Raw genomic sequence first — 17587 nt, 5'->3', positions numbered from 1 at the left:
CTCAACATTCGATAAGTGTGATAACTATCAACAATTGTTTTAACCTTCAGAAAACTGATAAAAAAATCACTACAAATATTAAGTCATGCGGTTTCTTTAATCTCACCACCCACATATTCAAAGCTTTTCCAATGGTTACATGCCGTACAAGAAGAGTTTTACGCTTAAAGTTGCAAATATAATATTAACTTTTATTTCTTTTAAATATCGATAAATTGGAATTGGAAACATTTAAACTTACTGTACCCATTTAAAAAGAGATACATAAGAAAATATGTATCTCTTAAACGAAAATTATTACAAATAGATTGGGAAAATATTTTATTCAAAGTTACATTTTCACAAAACGAAAAAAGGTTATGTAAAAGATGAAAAATAGTGTACATCTAAGCACCAGACGCTGGATATCACATTCTGATATTGACATATATACTTATTTTTTCCTAAATAACTAAATTTATTTGAAATCAAACATACTATGGTGTTTGATGCCTTAAAATTAATTTTCAGATCCGGAATCTAAATTTGCTTTCGCTTTACGAAGTACCTGACTTGTTTTGTGAATTTGCTTGCAAATTGATTTTTCAACTTCTTTCTTCTGTTTATTAGCCAGCGTTAATCTAGTTAATGTCTCGTCTAAAGTACGCTTTGTCCTCAGCAATCGTTTGCGAAGTGTAACATTTTCATTTGAAATCCGTTCCATTTGTTCATTGCAACTTTGACTTTCTAAAAACAAAAGAAGTAAAAAAAAAACCGTTTGTGAATTGTGCAAACAATAATTGTAGTCTACTGATGGTAGTTGTAGCTATTCTCTGCAAAGATGCATTGAGTAGTTTTTATCAACATCCATTACGTTGTGCAACAAGCACTGAATTTGCAAAGGCAAATTACCACAGACTACAATTTTCCAAATGCAATGCTGTTCAACAAACAACAATTTGTAAAATCCGCACGTTTGTGTGAACTCGTTGAGAAACAATTTTGGTCGAATCTAAATACTGTTTAGTTCATACAGCTCTATTGATTATGAATAAGATTGGGTTAGTCACTTTTGGAAATATAATAGTCACACCGTGCGAATGCTTTTCAGAGAATGCTACTACCGAAACCGAAAATAATATTGCAGAGTAGTGATCACAGTTCAGATACAACCATGGAAATTATTACTTGTACCGTTTTACGTTTCTTTAACACGGAAATAATCACCATGATTATACCGGGTGGTGTCTAGCGCGACGCAGCATAGGGATTTCAATGTGTAATTTCTTTATAGCCAATTACTAGCTCCCTTGATTATTTTAGAGCAAAAGTCTAAATACGTTTTTTTTAGAGAAAAAAATACTGCATCTGTTCATACTTTTAGTTATAATTTTCCATTTTTCAAAACCGTAGAAATCGACAAAATAAAAAATTACATTTTTATAAATCAGTGATGCTTTGAAATAACAAATGACAAACGCATCGCATCTAAGTTATTGTTGTTTGACGTCGAACGATTTTCATTTTTAATTCTGTTTCAACTATCCGACGCAAGAAAAAGGGTCTATGGGGTAAGGTTTTTTTAGAGAATGTAATGCTACATCTGGATCAGATACAATTTGTTTATCATTTTCCGGAACCAGAGTACATAATCGAAGAAAAGAAATTGATTTGAGGAAGAATTGTTCTTAAACTTATATTCGGATTTTCCGCTACTGCAGCCAAAATGTTGAATGTATTGTCGTTTTCCTGATGGTTTTGACAAACATTTTGAACGTTATTGCACTTGCAGTGATTTAACACTGTTCCTGTTCTTTGAAACTTGCGCACAACTCCGTCTTCTGTGGTACTGCTTGGAATCGGTCGATTGGGGTACTTCACACAAAATAAAGACGTTACTTGGCGGGCATAAAACAACTTTAACATTTCCTCTTTCTCTTACCATTGAAATCCCTATACTGCGTCGCGCTAGGCACCACCCTGTATGTTCTACTATAAGAAAAATGATCCAACTTACTGCAGATGTTGTTTTCCACTGAATTCAATAAATTATTCACAGTTTGTGCTATCCGAAGCGAGGGTAACAGCGGTCTCTGTACACCAGCGTTATTTTCCAAACTTGACAAACGTCCTTGGTCACTCTCGATACCCAAATCGGGCGAAGAACTCGCTTGCAAGCGATCATTATCGTCGACAATCTCTAGATCATTATGTACACTGAGCGACCGATAATCTTCAGAATCTCCTTGAATTTCTTCCAATGTGTAATCCGAATGATCGGATATTTGGCGTTTATATAAATTTAGATTGCTAGGCAAAGATGATGAAAGTGTGTACTTTAAAATTCGCCCTTTATTTACGTTTTTTAGTTGCGATTCAAGAAGTAAGTTTTTCCGTTCTAAGTTAGAAATGCAAATCTGTGATGCAAATAAATTCCTTTCGCTCGCCTCTACTATTTTAGATTCTAGAATGACACTTTCGTTTTTTAATTTTGCTTTTTCCAGTACTAATTCGGAATTTTTGAGAGTAACATCGTCAAGTTGTTTAAGCAAATGATCAATCTTTTCTTCCAACGAGAGTATTTTTGAACGACTGTCTCGATTAGCGATTTGTAATTGCTCGGCGTGATTAGTTAGTTTTATATTATCTTTTTGAGTTTGTTGAAGCTCGTTACCGACAATGGCCTCTTTATCGTACAGGTTTTTTAGTGCAATAGTTTGCTGTTGTAGTTTACAATTCAGGTTATTTAATTCATTGGAATATCTCTGTTGGCAGTTTTCTAATTTGCATTGAGTGTGTTGCAGTTTTGCTTCAGTCTGCTCAAGATGCTTCGCGGTTTCTAGCAATTTTATTTCTAAATCTTCAGCCTTTTGTGCCGCCTTAGTTTTTTCAATTTCCATTTCATTTAACATATTTTGCATATGTTTAGTCTTGGTATCATACGATAGGTGTACGGTGCGTTTAAGTTCTTCTAAAGATTCTATTGTAACTTTTAACTGACTCAATTGTTGTTCCGCATGAAACTTTTCTACTTTGGTCTTCTCCAATTCGGAATTGGTGTTTTGAATTTGTAATAGTAATTTAGAAAGTTGTGCTTTGAGGTTCTCGACATCACATTGGCTAATTTCATACTGCTTGCTAATATCCAGCAACTTATCCTGTTCGTAACCTAATGATTTCTCAAGTTCGTTATAAGCCAACTAAAAAAAATAATTTAACAAACTGAGATGTAAAATAAATACAGTGTGTCCCAGATCGCGTGGGATTGCATGGGTAACTTTGTTATTATTAAAGATAGAGAATTGGTTAAATGGGCAATGTTTTACAGTTTGGGATGCTTATTTAAAATTTCCTTATGGAAATTCAAAATGTCGCATAGGTTCGACGTAAATTCAAAAAAACTAAAATTGGTCATTTCCTTGAATGTCTTATATCATCGAAAGTATAAGAGATATAAAAAAAAGTTTTATATAAAAGTTACTGTCTTTGATACGCTTAATTTAGAATTGATGTCAAAAAAAAATTTAAGATGGCCACTTTTGAGGAACATTTACCAACTTCCTAAAGTTAAATGGGTTCCATATTGGATTTTTATATTACTTGATAGATTTTTTAATTCTCTTTTCAACGAGCCATCATAACATAAGATTCAAAATAAGATACCAGTTATATTAACGGTTTTTGTATTTTAATCAAGTAGTCTGTGACGAATAAAAAAAAACAAAACAAAATCTATTCGAGGCAACAAAACAATGAAAACAATTACACCAAAATACTGGCCATTATTAGTTAAATTCACTTCAAGACAGGTTAGTTTAGGCAACGTGTTGCCATTGATGATTATTATTATTATTGTAGTGGTAGCTACTTTCACTTTACTTTTATTTTTTAATTAAGTACTTACTTTTATAATTTAATGTACTGTACATAATTCGTGAATTGTGACCTGAGCAGCTAGTTTGTTGGTAGGTAGCATAAACTAACCCTTCCTTCGAAACATACGTTGTCGAGAAAAATCCTTTAAGGAAGTTTATTGGAGAATTTGTAAATCATGGTGAGCAGTTAAAAATCCAACGAAGATTACCGGTCCAATTACATGAATTCCCATTATGCCATAAAATACATTAATTTAAAAAAATATTACTTGATTTCGGCGTAAAACTACAACATGTAGGTTTTCCTGTGACGAATATAGTGTTCATTATGTCAATTTGAACACTCTGCAGTTAGAAAAATAAGATTCATCTGTCCATATACTCGGACTGGTAAAACTGTTAGTTTCGATATTCTTGCGGATAAACCGCCTACTGACCTACAAAATATGACCTGGGACAATGCATCAATGGTAATACATTGTGTAAAATAAAGCAAAGTATCTTGAAATGTGTTTTTCCGGATAATGCCATGACATTTTTTCGAGGGGATAGTTTGTAAGTTATACCACCATTTGTAGGTATGTAAGTATGAATAACAAGATAGCAATAAGTGATGTTATAAAAATCAAAATTTTTCTAGGCCTACTTATATAAAATTTTGGAGGGAGTTGTAATGCCCAAACCCCCCTCTCATGAGTGCGCCCCTGATTTTTTAAACATCTGATGTAATTATTTTCATTGTTTTGCTGGCTCGAATAGATTTTGTTTTGTTTTTTTTTAATTCATCACAGCCTACTTGATTAAAATATAAAAACCGTTCATATAACTGGTATCTTATTTTCAATCTTATGTTATGATGGCTCGTTGAAAAGAGAATTAAAAAATCTATCAAGTAATCTAAAAATCCCATATAGCGCCTATTTAACTTTAGGAAGTAAATGTTCCTCAAAAGTGATCATCTTGAATTTTTTTTTGACATCAATTCTAAATCAAGCGTATCAAAGACAGTCACTTTTATATAAAACTTTTTTTTATATCTCTTGTACTTTCGATGATATAAGACATTCAAGGAAATGACCAATTTTAGTTTTTTTCAATTTACGTCGAACCTATGCGACATTTTGAATTTCCATAAGGAAATTTTAAATAAGCATCCAAAACTGCAAAACATTGCCCATTTAACCAATTCTCTATCTTTAATAATAACAAAGTTAACCATGCAATCCCACGCGATTTGGGACACACTGTATACTAACCTGAACGTTGTTCAACCGTTCTTCACTTTTCGTCAGTTTCATTTCAAGTTCCAAAATTTGTTCTTGCAATAACATAATAGTCTGCTTATTTTCTACTAAAGTGGTTCTTTTGGACGGTGTTTTATTGGTTGAGCTAATATTTCCACATTTCAAGCTATCACCTTGTAAACCAATTCGTGCCAATGACACACTACGATCAGGCTCGGACCATGATTCTGACTCCGACTGATTATCTAACTGTTGCATTCTTAATGATTGAGAAGTCTCCGGTTTCAGTTTATCCAGTTTAGAATCTCTCGATTCCATTTGTTGTAAATTTGCAATTTGTTCACGTAAGACGATAACTAAGTCCCTTTCATTATTGATGCTAGTTAAATGATTGTGATAAGTTAAAGTGACATCTGAAGGCACAATGCTGAGTACAGAATTATCATCTTCAAATGAATGAATAACACTGTCAGTGCGTGTTGAATTCAATAAATTGGTAATATTGCATAACTGTTGTAAACTTTGATCGACGTCAATTAAAATACTGCTAGATAATGTTTGCGAAAGTTCTAAACTTTTGTTAATTGCCTCGTGCAACCTCTGCGTTTGTTGATGGCCTAAAAAACCCAGTATCGATTTATGTTGAAGAAGCGACTGTAAAAAATGACAGAGTTCTTCCAGACGATTATTCAAAATACAACACATTTCTTGACAATCTCTCCTCATCTTTTCAGATTTCTCTAATTGCAAAAGTAAATGGTGATCCTTTTCTTTGTGGTATTCAATTTCATCCGACGAGGCCAATTCTAAAGGAATATTTATGTGAATCCCAAGTTCGTTAATTCGTTGCTTAAGTATTTTCAATTGCAGTTCTGTATTATTGTTTGTTTTCTCAATTTTACTCAATGCTTCCTCTTTTCCCTTAATAATTGTTTGCAATTTCTCAATTGTCCTATTTTTCTCCCACAATTCTTTATTAACAATTCCCTGTAGATCGCCGGTGCGTTTACGCAATTCGCCTTCCAGTTTTTGGATAACCTCATCCTTTTCTTCGAGTAACTTTTCCTTTGACATGTCTTGTTTTTCATCGTTCGACTCATTTTCATTAATACCCTCCACTTGTGCCAACAATTCGAATTCAAGGTCGATAATAGAATTCGCCTTTTCCTGTATCTCCAAATTAAGCAGCCCAATGTGGCTATCTTTATGTTGCAGTGTCGCGTGTAATACCTGCAAATGTATAACCATTATCGAAATGTAAAACTGTAATTCAAAAAGTACCTCAATCTTTTTCTCGAGCTCGTCAACGAGGATTTTATACTGCGTGGTAAGATCAGCATGGTCTTCGGTTATCGCTTTCTATCAACACCATAATTATTAAAATAAGTAGCTCAAGTAACACAAAAACAGTAAACAAAGACAAAAGCAAACTTGTGCCCCCTTTATTAATAATATAAGAAATTAATGAATGAAGGTATTTTATTCTATAACAAATTTCATTTTGTGTTAGCCTTATGTGTGTTTTGCAAATTGCGAACGTAAGGTGTTTTATGGCCATTCAATGCAAAAATCCAAAACTGAAAATGATGTAACTATTAATTCAAGCTCGGTCGTGTGCTTTTACCGCATGATGGTGTATGCAAGGTCAGATTTTCTATGTCTTTTTTTTTCGATTCACTAAACCACATCAGCAACGTTTACAGTGTGATAAATAGTTTAGTCACCTTACCTTCGCCACCATGCTCTACGCTACTTCTAAAAAAAACTTAACAAATAAAAGCAGCTAAAAAATACAGATCAAAGAGAAACAGTGCTTAATAGTCTCTTTGAGAGCCAAAACAGAACTATAAATTCAAAAAATAGAAGCCACCTCATATATTAATACAAAAAGCGCTTATTATAATATTTTAATCGTGCACAATGGAGTAGGTCTAATACCATCAGCAATCTTAAATTTGACAAAGTATTGAAACATGGGGGCCACATTCGTTGAATACAATTACATGCAGAAACACATCGGCAAAGTACAAGCAAAACATTGTTAGTAAGCAGTTATTATGCACAACCCAATAAATTACTAGCAGCTACGCTATTTTTCAAATATGTTGAATACCTCCTCAATAGAAGAAGATGGATGCCAGCCCGCAGTCAGATTTAATTCCGATACTTTATCTTTAATGGATTTTTTATTCGATTCGAACTGCGTATTATTTGTCATGTCACATATTTTCTTCTTTAGAGACTGAATTTCATCTGCCCCTTCTTGAACCATTTTTTGCAGCTTTTCGATTTGATCAACGTAATCCTTCTTTTTATGTATCATTGTTTTAATTATTTTACACGCTTTAAAGTGATTCTTTTTTAATTCAGTGACCTCCTCTGGAATCAATTGTCCGGTAGCGTTTAAGGGACCACATTCGTTATTTGATTTTGATGGTGATTGATCTACTTCACTCCTTACTAAAATAGAGCAATTAAAATCTTCTTACAGAAGTTCCACACATTTTACTTTTCTTACCTATCAAACTGTCGTATAAATTCTGAATGTCTTTTAATTGAAGTTTTACATCATGTAGCTCTGAATTTTTTTGAGTAGAAGATCTCCTCAATGAATCGATAATGGATGACTTTTTCGACAATTCTTCTTTAAGTGCATCAACTGGCTGTAAAAGACACTAGAATGCACCTAGTTGAAAACAGCAATCATAAACAGCACTGTAATGTGAAAATGCCAACGATTTATCTGGCATCATCTTGTCTAACAAATAATTTTATCAGATACTTTTAAATCATCTTCATTTTTCAAAATTAAATAGTACACTCTTTACATGGTACAGGTAAAATCTCGCGTAGAAATTTACAACGTCCGAAAGTCTAGATTTATAAAAAACGCCACACCAGAATTTAGAAAAAGTTTCAAGCTCTCGGCTGATGCGCCATAAATGACAACTGTGGCTGCAAACATATAATTGAAAACATTAGTGTACGCATAAAGCAATACAACTTAATGCTAAACTTAACGCAGTATTTGTGTTATTATACAGGGTGGTGACTTGCGTAACGCATCATAGGGATTTCAATGTAAAATTCATAATATGCGATTATTGGCTCCTCAAATTATTTTAGAGCAAAAATGAATTAAGGTTTTTTGTAGAAAAATTTTTTTTACGTCAATCAACCATAGTAGTTTTCAATTTTTTGCATAATAAAGACGGAAAATTGGAAAAATAAAACCCCCATCTTTTTTTAATAATCTGTGATGCCATGGAATTTTATAATACAAAAACTACGCCAATATCCGACATGCCATGGAATGTCTGCTATAAAACAAATGAAATTCTATCAAAAAGTATTATATTTAGAACAGCGAATTCAACATAAAGAAAGACCAAATTACTAAAATCGGTTTCCTAATATAACAATTTACAATAAATGTTCGAATACTGCAATACAGTAACCAAGTCGATCATAAAATCCATTTCGAACTGCTGCTAATTGATAATTTGATATCTTTTTGTTTTAGAAAATTCCATGGCATCGCAGATTATTGAATGCGGGTTTTAATTTTCCAATTTTCCGTCTTATATGAAAAATATTGAAAACTAATACGGTTGATTGGCGTAAAAAAATGTTTCTACAAAAAACTTTAATACATTTTTGCTCTAAAATAATTTTGGGAGCCAATAATCGCATGTTATGAATTTTACATTGAAATCCCTATGTTGCATTACGCAAGTAACCACCCTGTATAGCCAGCTGAAAGCATTTCAATCATAATTTTCATTGAGATTAATATAATTATACTTTATTCATACGAGTGCAGATTATGATGGTAGTATTCGAAACAATTTGATTCTTTTATCATGCATTATATACTTACAGCAATTTGCAATTCTAAATGCTTCCATTTTGTTTGTGCATTGTCAGCTATACTGCGCAACTGATCGGCTTCTTCTCGTGTCTGCTTCAACTGTAGTTAAAAGAAAATAAAATTGATAATCGGGAACGGTTTTTAACATTTTTGTATATTCGGCCTAATAACCTGATGCCCCTACAGTCAAATCAACCAATTCGAAACAGCTGTTGTTTGAAACAAATTCAAGTAAACCAACATGAACCATGCTGATGTAAAATTGGCAACGTTGCTAATTGGAAATTTTTTTACAAATAGCTAGAGATAAGCACAACTAAATGAGACTTGCCCTATTGGTGTAGATTTTTACATGCCCTCTTATTCACCATTTTTTGAAAATTCACAAATTTTGTGTTTATACACAAAAAATTAGTTGATCCTGATTCAAAATTTATTGTATTGTGCCAAAGAAAGAAATCTTCATCCCCGAAAATTAATCGTGATAACCCCTCGGGTATAGCGTAGCTCTTTATGGCCTTGAAAATGTTTTTGTAGTCTAACTTGGGTTTGAGAATGTTTTATTTATTTAAGCTGTGCCGATATTTGTTTTTAACTGCATAATTTATTAAAGAAAACAAACCTCATTTTGAAGATCAATTATTGTTGCTTGAAGTTTTTTAATCATTTCTGGAGAAGTAGTACGTTGAGCATCTAAGTTAAAAGCTTCAGTCCAAAGCTCTTCACGAGTATTATCCTTTTCATCCTAAAAAATAATTTTTATGTATTAAATTACCATAAAAAAATAAACGGCTGAACATCTGGTTAACAAAACAAGGTCATTTTACGAAAAGTTGCGAAATATGCAGCACGCTGGTCCGCTATTCTTGCAGCAAAATACGAAAACGGTCGTATTTTTTTCCCTATTTTTTGCCGTGTCTTGTCCGCTTAGGCTAGCTCGAAAATTTACATAAACCTCTCGCCAGGAAAAATTGCCGGTCACAGAACACTTGATCCCGGTTTACAATCTATGTTTTTCTAAAGATGCGAGCGACTGAATATCCCACAAAAACTCTGTGACGGCTTATGTCTACTTTAAACCGTTTACTTACTATTCATAAACAGGTTAAAGATAGGAACATGCCATTAATTCAAAGAAAATTGATGAATAAGATTCAAACAAATGTTAAATAAGTACCTACTATAAACAATATTAACAACTGTACAAATTCCTCTAAGTTAACACCCACATACAAATTACAAATTAATACTTTAATATTCCTGTTATTACCTTTTCTAATTGAAATCTCATTTCTTCGATCCTTTCTTTTAAACAGCATAATTCCCGATTTTTTTCGCTTATTTCCTTCTTATGCTCCTCATCCTCAATTTCCATAACTTTGGCTGCTTGACAAAGAAGTTCTTGCTTGCTTTCCAATTCTTTTTGTACATTTGCGAGCTCAAACTATCAAAAATCAACAGAGACACATGGTTATTTCAGTATCTAACAGCGTATTTAAACTCAAACATTCTTAAGGCAGCACTAAACTTGATAAATCACACAACAATCACTCTATTTTAATGTATGTATACCTGCAATTCAATATTTTTTTGAATGACGTCTTCATTATCCACATTCAAATTGGAACCCATTCGTTCTTCGATAAAGTACAGCCTAAGTTTTAGATTAAAATTTTCCTTCTTTAGGGACGAAAGCTGTTCATCTATTTCTTTCACAGTTCGGCCACTTGTTAAATCACTAGGAGATTTTGGTGCAAAACCTAAAAAAAAAATAAGAATGTTACACACTGTGTATATAAAACAAAACCTTCAATTTCGGAATCGCTCCAATATATGTCGAGGGAGTGCACAGATTCCGTGGAAGAATTACTGCTCATTCTTACAAAAATTAAATTTTGAATCTGTAGTTCCGAACTGATAAATATGTTTTTAATGACAGAATGATTGCAGGTATCTGGATACAAATAGCGATTTTATTTGTATCGACAATTAGGTATTGTGCCTGAATTTAGGGTCGCCTAGCAATAATCTGTAGATACAAAACTTAGACCATACAGTATCTGAACTGCAGCAGCGCTATGCTTTCCATACAAAATGGGTGGTCACGGATAGGGGCACTGTTAGTCATGGGTATGCGATTCTCAGGATAAACTAAAGTCATGTAAACACCACTCGGATCGCGTAAAGAGCAGCTTCTATAACAACCGAGTAACACGGGATGCTTTAAATGCTCTTCATTATTTTCTATACGTTTTGCGTAGTGGCGATATTATAACTGATGTGCAACTATTGCTAGTTGCTAGTTGACAAATAAGAATTGGATTGTTTTTATGGCATTTCTAGGCGATTAATTAATTGACGTTTATTAATTTTAACTTTGACACTCTTAAATCAGGTCTCATGGGACAACCTTGGACAGACTCATTTTATCCTGAAACTTACATGCCCATGATCATATTTTAGTTGCAATTAGCAGTCCAACTGTATGGTCTAATTGACGCAAAAACATTGCATAAAAAAGATGCGTCCATTTCCATTCAATCACTAATTTCTTAGCCATGACGATCCCAAATTTGTGTACCTATTAATTTACTGTAACAATTTCATATAACTTCATCATAAGTATTATCTATCAAGTACCTAAACTGCACTAATATAGACAACGAGATAGACAACTAGTGACAGTTGAAGAGTATTGACCAAAATTTAATCAGTTAGTGAGTTAGTCCCTTGGGTATTGTTTGCGTATTACTTAAAACAAAATTGGAAAATTCGAAACCGTTTTTTGGAAGTTTGTTTAAGCCTAAATCGGAGCCTACATCTTGCAAATAACGGGTCTATGGTGAGTTCATTGCATCTGGTTAAAGACACTTACATGAAAAATCTCTTGAAAGATTTGTTGCATCTGGATCTAAAGTTACTTCTTGCAGTTGACTTGGACTGACACTGCAATCAAGAAAAAATCAATTACAAAAATGTTATGCGTGAAAAACTGAAAAATCAGCCTAAAGTGAAAATCAGTTTGTCTTATCTTACTTTCAGAATTACCTACACCAAGGGATATTCAATTTTCTGTAAATCAGTGCTTTTTGCGATATAAAACCAGAGGTGCCAAATTCTTGACAGAACAGGCTCCTAGCTCAAACCAGATATTAAAAAAAAAGCATTTTTGACCGTCTTACATCCTATAAACGTTTTGGCGAAAAAATGTTGACATTTTCTTACTCCGTTTTTTTTAAAAATAAACCCTAGCATAACTTTTGAAGGTTGTACATAGAAAAAGAAAGCCTTTTGTATAATTTAATAAAAGTCTTGCGTTGCTATTTTAGAACGAGATGTTTCAGTACCTCGGCGATATCGTAAAGAAAATAGTTGATTCCCCGCAGTTGTAGCGTTTATGTTGTTGAGAACGGTGGCTCACGTCTACCTACCTAATGGGCCGCTGTTGGGAATGTGCCACAAGGAAACTTTTGTTGAACTCTTACAGAATTGAATGTAATTTGGAAGTTACATCATAAACAATTATTAATTACAGTAAATTTTTTACGAGATTTTTTATTAGTACATAATTGAAAATTGGTTTGTTTTGTGCATCTTTTTCTTAACTCGGGACTAACACGCATTTTCCCTTTGCGATCTTAACGCACTCAAGCATACAAAAACTGTTAAACGATTAAAAGAATGTCTAAATCCCAAATCGTGCTCCTCGGTGTGCTCTTTTTTTTTAAGATAAGATTCTGCAATTGTTTCCTTTAGAACACTGCATTTTTTTGGAAACAGCCATACCACGTTGAAATCACTGGATGACACAATGTAAAACAAAAACGCATGCATGCGCATGTCAGATGCAAATTAAAATAAAAAATAAAAATATGTAAAATTGTAAATATCTTGTTAAATTGAGTCGAGTTGGTTTTCGTCCGATCACCCAAGGAAACCAACGTCCGGTATGGTCAATAGTTGGATGGGTGACCGCTTAGGAACACTATAATTATGCCTTTTTTTTTTAAATTTTTGGTCATGTTAGTCCATTGATTTTAGATTTTATTTTAATGTAACCAGGCGACGTATAATTTTATGAATAATCCTAATTCCTAATTATAAATAATTTAGTTTTGCCGAAAAAAATATTTTAGTTTTTCACCTGACATTTTTTTGTAGTAAAACCTAGCACAATTTTTGTAGGTTGTACACAGAAAAGAAAGTCTTTCGAATAATGTAATAACAATTTTTTGTTACTATTGAAAAAAAAAATTCAATGCCGTTGCGGCGCTCCAAAATTTTTTTCCAAAAATCCGGCCCGTTATTTTTCGTTTCAGTATACGAGTATACATTACCGAAATTTGAACAAAATCCGTGGAGTCGGAAAATTGTCAACGTCCGCACATACGCACGGAAAAAAATTTCTTCTTTAAAAATTGCTCTAAAACGTCGACATTTATAAAATTTTAACATGTTCAAAAAATGGTGATCGCAACTTATAGGAAGCTAAAAAAATTTTCTAACAAGGCGGGTTTTCCCCCGCAGGGCCGGCTTTAGCCGTAAGCGTAAGCGCATCTGTGCTTGTAGATACTTACGTTATAATCTCAGTTATAATAATCAAAAATTTTTAAATGTGAAGCTCTATCTCTAAAACTCTGCTTGCCAAAAGTTCCCATTATTCAAGCTTTAACGCGACCCACAGGGGCGTTAATTTTAGTGCTTTCTTACAAGTAACTTTTGCTTTGAGCCGATCCTGATCTCCTCCGCTGCCTACTAGTGAGTCTTCTAAATTCGCTTAGATACAGGAAAATGTTCGAAATAAAGTGATGGCCACTGTCAGATTGATATGATTGTTTTTTTCCCTATTAGAAAGAGAGAGAACGTGTTTTTGTTTGTTAGATAATAAACCAACTATTTTAATAAGCTATAAGCACCTACCTAGGTAGACATTTGTTTAATTTAACATCAAATTTTTTAATTACAGTTACTTGATCGATTTTAATTTTGGGTATCATGAAATCAACTTAAATCAGACATCTTTTATTATTTTGAACATTTTCCAGTATTACATGCGAATTTAGATGTCACTAGTAGGCGGGGGACACCGCTCTAGTTCGAAAAACCAACATTGAAATGAACATAACTTTTGTTTGAAAATCAAGTTCAAAAAACTGTTTGACAATTTTGTTCTTTAAACTCATGAAGTACGTACACCACAAATTTCGTGGTATTCTTTCCATTTTAGTTGTTCGGTAAAGAATTCAGATCGTAATTTACATGTTCAAAAACCCTCAGATACCAAATTTGGTCGCGATCAGAATTTTTACACTCTCGTTTAGGGATGTGTTGCCCTAGAGGCAAAAATTTTAGAAACATTTTTACAAAATCGAAAAAGGCACACCTAAAAACCTATCAGGCCTTTAGTTCATGTGGAACAAATATTAGTTGTGGTTCCCTCTATCGCCCAATATTTCTCTCCATACTTATATGCACACCCTGTATACCACATTACCTCAGTAACAAAATATTACTTTCTCATTGTTTTAGACAAACAATCCGTTTTAAAAATCCCTCTTTGCTTCCTAGCTGGCAAACGCTCTATGCGAATATGTGTATTCAAACCTGGAAATGATAGCGTGTAGGTAAATTTTGCATACCAAATGAGCAAAAAAGCATTATTTTGTTCAAGAAATATGGAAAAATATTATTGAATGCCTATCAACATTTCCAGAAAACGGTATCATTCAATAATTTAACCAATGATGTGTTAATTAAGCGATTAACTCCTATGAACTTAAAGCGAATAGGCATAAATGCAGTAGGTACTAATTTGTAGTAGACACCTACTAACAGTCCTACATAGTTGAAAACATGCAGAAATTTGGTAATTACCAAAATGGACTATTAGCAGACGGTTGTATCAAAAGTTTTCTGGGTCGATTGGATGTGCTCAGAGAGTTCGTTAAGGCCATTGATATTTAATTGACTAATTTAAATAATTAAACAAGCGACGACGTATGTTTCCAACATCCAACAAACGCACAGTGCACCTATTCTATTATTATCACTAAACACACAACATGTCACAAATATAACAAATCACTTTAAATGAGGAAATCGCATTACGTCCTCTTTGGCGCTTATCATCAATTACTCATCATATCCATAACGCGGTCGGGAATACACGCGTATCTGCGTACTGTACTGTACTCTAATTACGATCGTAAATTAAAATAAGAAGCGGAGACGGAGGATATGCACCAATACGAAATGGGATGAAAACGAATTCTATCACTTTGGCACTTGCGCTGCTGTACCAAATCTCTTTCTCTATCGCACTCGTCCAATTATCTCACACGAATTTTATAACACAACCATTGGCATCGTTTCAAAATTTCTCTTTAGTTGAGCTTAATTGAAAACTCCGTGCCGCCACTTTTGAGACAGTATATGAGTATACCTACTCTCTGTTATCTCTGTATTTCCGTTACCGCGTTGTCGATTTTGTATTGTACCTATAGTTTATAAATTCAGCACCACGGTTTCAGTCTGAAACATAATACTATCTAAGAAATTCCTGTCATCAAAAATATTCGCATTTAATGAATGGAAAAATTTTCATTGACAGAGTCGTTAACCTTTCAATATTGCCATAAGCTTTGATATTGTGTTGGACATTATTCTGTATAATGTTCTTCTCTTGTTTTGAAACTTACTGTAATTTGCATATGACCAGTGTTTTTTGTTTACCTTCAGCATTAAAATAGTATTTTAGTTTTTACTGGTGCTAGAAGTTGTCTGGCGAGCCTGTCATTTTCTAGACAATCTAGACTAGAGAGAGCCAGTAAAATATTCTGAACTTTGTTTGTGCACAGATCATGCCCCTGCTCAAGAAGTTGATCCCCAAAAGCTAACATCTACATTCCCTAAGTCACGGTCTTCAAATTTGAGCTTTGTATGTCAAAGCGATTTTTAGCTATTGTGGCAAACGGCCGTACGACGTACGTTCGGACTTCTAAGACGTAGTAATTTTTTGTGGTCACAAATATCAAAGTGCCTATTAAGTACGCGAATAAGAGAGGTGTCTGCACTCGCACTCGCCTATAGTGCATTCAATTTATGGTCGATTTTATACTGGAATTTTGTGACAAAAATCACGATCGCTCTCAAATTTATTTTAAAACACAGTGAAAACCGAAATAGTTCCGCACGTGTTCTTTTGATGTATTCAAAAACTTTTTTGTGCAAATAGTAGGCCATATATAATTTTCCACAAAAAAACACATATACAAGAAAAAAATGAATTTTTATATCGAGGGAGGCCAATGTTTATGCCAAACTAATTCTTTGCAACTTTGACCCTCCCATAAATGTTTAAATGGGCAACTGACCCATAATTATTAGTGTCCGACAGAGAGAGAAATTTTGACCGAAGCTATGAATAGAAGAGAAAAGACCGAGTTCATTAATCAATGCAGAGCACTAGTTTTTCCGACCCACTTAGAAATCGGTTGTGGAGAGAATATTGTTTTAAACGTTTTTATTGAAATACAGGCATGGTCTTCGGCTTCGACCTTCAGTCGCTTCTCGAGTAAAAACCAAATTGATTGTATTTTTCGAAATTGCCTCCACTAACTTCCATATAATTTAGAAACTCACATCAGATTTCTCACGAAGTTATTCTCCGGTATTTATTGGTGATAATTCTTTGTCGTAGTTCTAGAAATTTTCGTTGAGACATCTTGAACCGTTTATAAATTATTACAATGGTATAACACAGGCGTCAACACGAAAGTACACTTACTAATTTAAATAGTTATTATCAATGACACCCAAAACATGATGTACCGCCATTGAGCAAAGCTTATATTATGATCTTTGCGTTGAGGAAGTTGTTAAGGTGTGTAATGGATTGCATTATAATAAGGTTTGCTTATTAGTTCCTTTAAGTTAACTCGAGACAGAAAGTGACACTACAATAATAGAATTTGCACTTTCTGTTGGTGTTTGGTAAATTGTAAATGGGTGCAGTTACAATAACACACACCAAAAGCTACCGAGATTCTGTTTACTTCAAGCAAACACACGGGCCAACCGACGAATGCTATGGAGTTCCTACAATTACCATAAACCATGTACCTAGTGTTTTTATTCGTCAATGTATAAACCTAGTAAGAAAGTGCACATTCTAATATAACCAGACATCCTGGTGGAGAGAAAATTAACATGTTAATATTGCAAAGTGAGGACAAACGTAGATCACCTTTAAGAAGTGCAGATTTTGAAAACTATAAGAGATCCCGATACATTGGTTATAGCATACGCTTTAATTTTATGATACTTCATACTAAAATATTCAAATTATTCAGTTCAATGTTAGGTCCTACCTATAGGGATATTCTTGAAATTTGTTTTTTGTGATTAAAACGTGTTGTGAAACAGTGACATTATACTTACGGCTCGGTTTCATTGAACGTAGTACTTTTACTTGCATTTCTTTCTGCCATGATTAATTAAAAAATAATAAAATCTCGTGCAGTCACTACCAATGAACAAAATCCGTTACACATCACACAACATTTCAAACGCAAAATTATAACGTATATTTGTTTATATTCAAAACGATGTGTCTCCAC

At 33.4% G+C, this 17587-nt stretch overlaps 1 protein-coding gene across 3 annotated transcripts; it reads right to left on the bottom strand.

Annotated features, from left to right (window-relative positions):
- Window positions 1-341: 341 nt before the first annotated feature.
- On the bottom strand, window positions 342-17587 carry LOC116170978 (centrosomin). Of its 3 annotated transcripts, none has more exons than XM_031487576.1 (12): window positions 17409-17587; window positions 11845-11915; window positions 10542-10729; window positions 10240-10413; window positions 9592-9714; window positions 8979-9068; window positions 7617-7761; window positions 7212-7558; window positions 6380-6457; window positions 5111-6328; window positions 1997-3179; window positions 342-726 (listed from the first exon to the last, which is right to left on the bottom strand). In XM_031487576.1, exons 1-12 carry the CDS (start codon window positions 17456-17458, stop codon window positions 500-502), a joined length of 3894 nt encoding a protein of 1297 aa, XP_031343436.1. In that variant the 5' UTR covers window positions 17459-17587; the 3' UTR covers window positions 342-499. The 3 variants fall into 3 exon arrangements, with proteins under 3 accessions (XP_031343436.1, XP_031343435.1, XP_031343437.1); XM_031487575.1 differs by lacking the exon at window positions 17409-17587 and adding an exon at window positions 14844-15214; XM_031487577.1 differs by lacking the exons at window positions 11845-11915; window positions 17409-17587 and adding an exon at window positions 10777-10929.

Source organism: Photinus pyralis, unplaced genomic scaffold (assembly GCF_008802855.1).
Source record: "Photinus pyralis isolate 1611_PpyrPB1 unplaced genomic scaffold, Ppyr1.3 Ppyr1.4_LG5, whole genome shotgun sequence".
In the NCBI taxonomy this organism is placed as follows: Eukaryota; Metazoa; Arthropoda; class Insecta; order Coleoptera; family Lampyridae; genus Photinus; species Photinus pyralis.
This window is presented reverse-complemented; position numbering and strand designations above follow the sequence as displayed.

Excerpts from the sequence above, each read along its gene's own strand:
- LOC116170978 (XM_031487575.1), bottom strand. The coding sequence starts at position 14,923 with ATGGCCTTAACGAACTCTCTGAGCACATCCAATCGACCCAGAAAACTT. Across the intron at positions 11,916-14,843 it reads TCTGCTAATAGTCCATTTTG|TGTCAGTCCAAGTCAACTGC; the intron begins GTAATTACCAAA and ends TCTTGATTGCAG. Across the intron at positions 6,458-7,211 it reads CATCTTCTTCTATTGAGGAG|AAAGCGATAACCGAAGACCA; the intron begins GTATTCAACATA and ends TGGTGTTGATAG.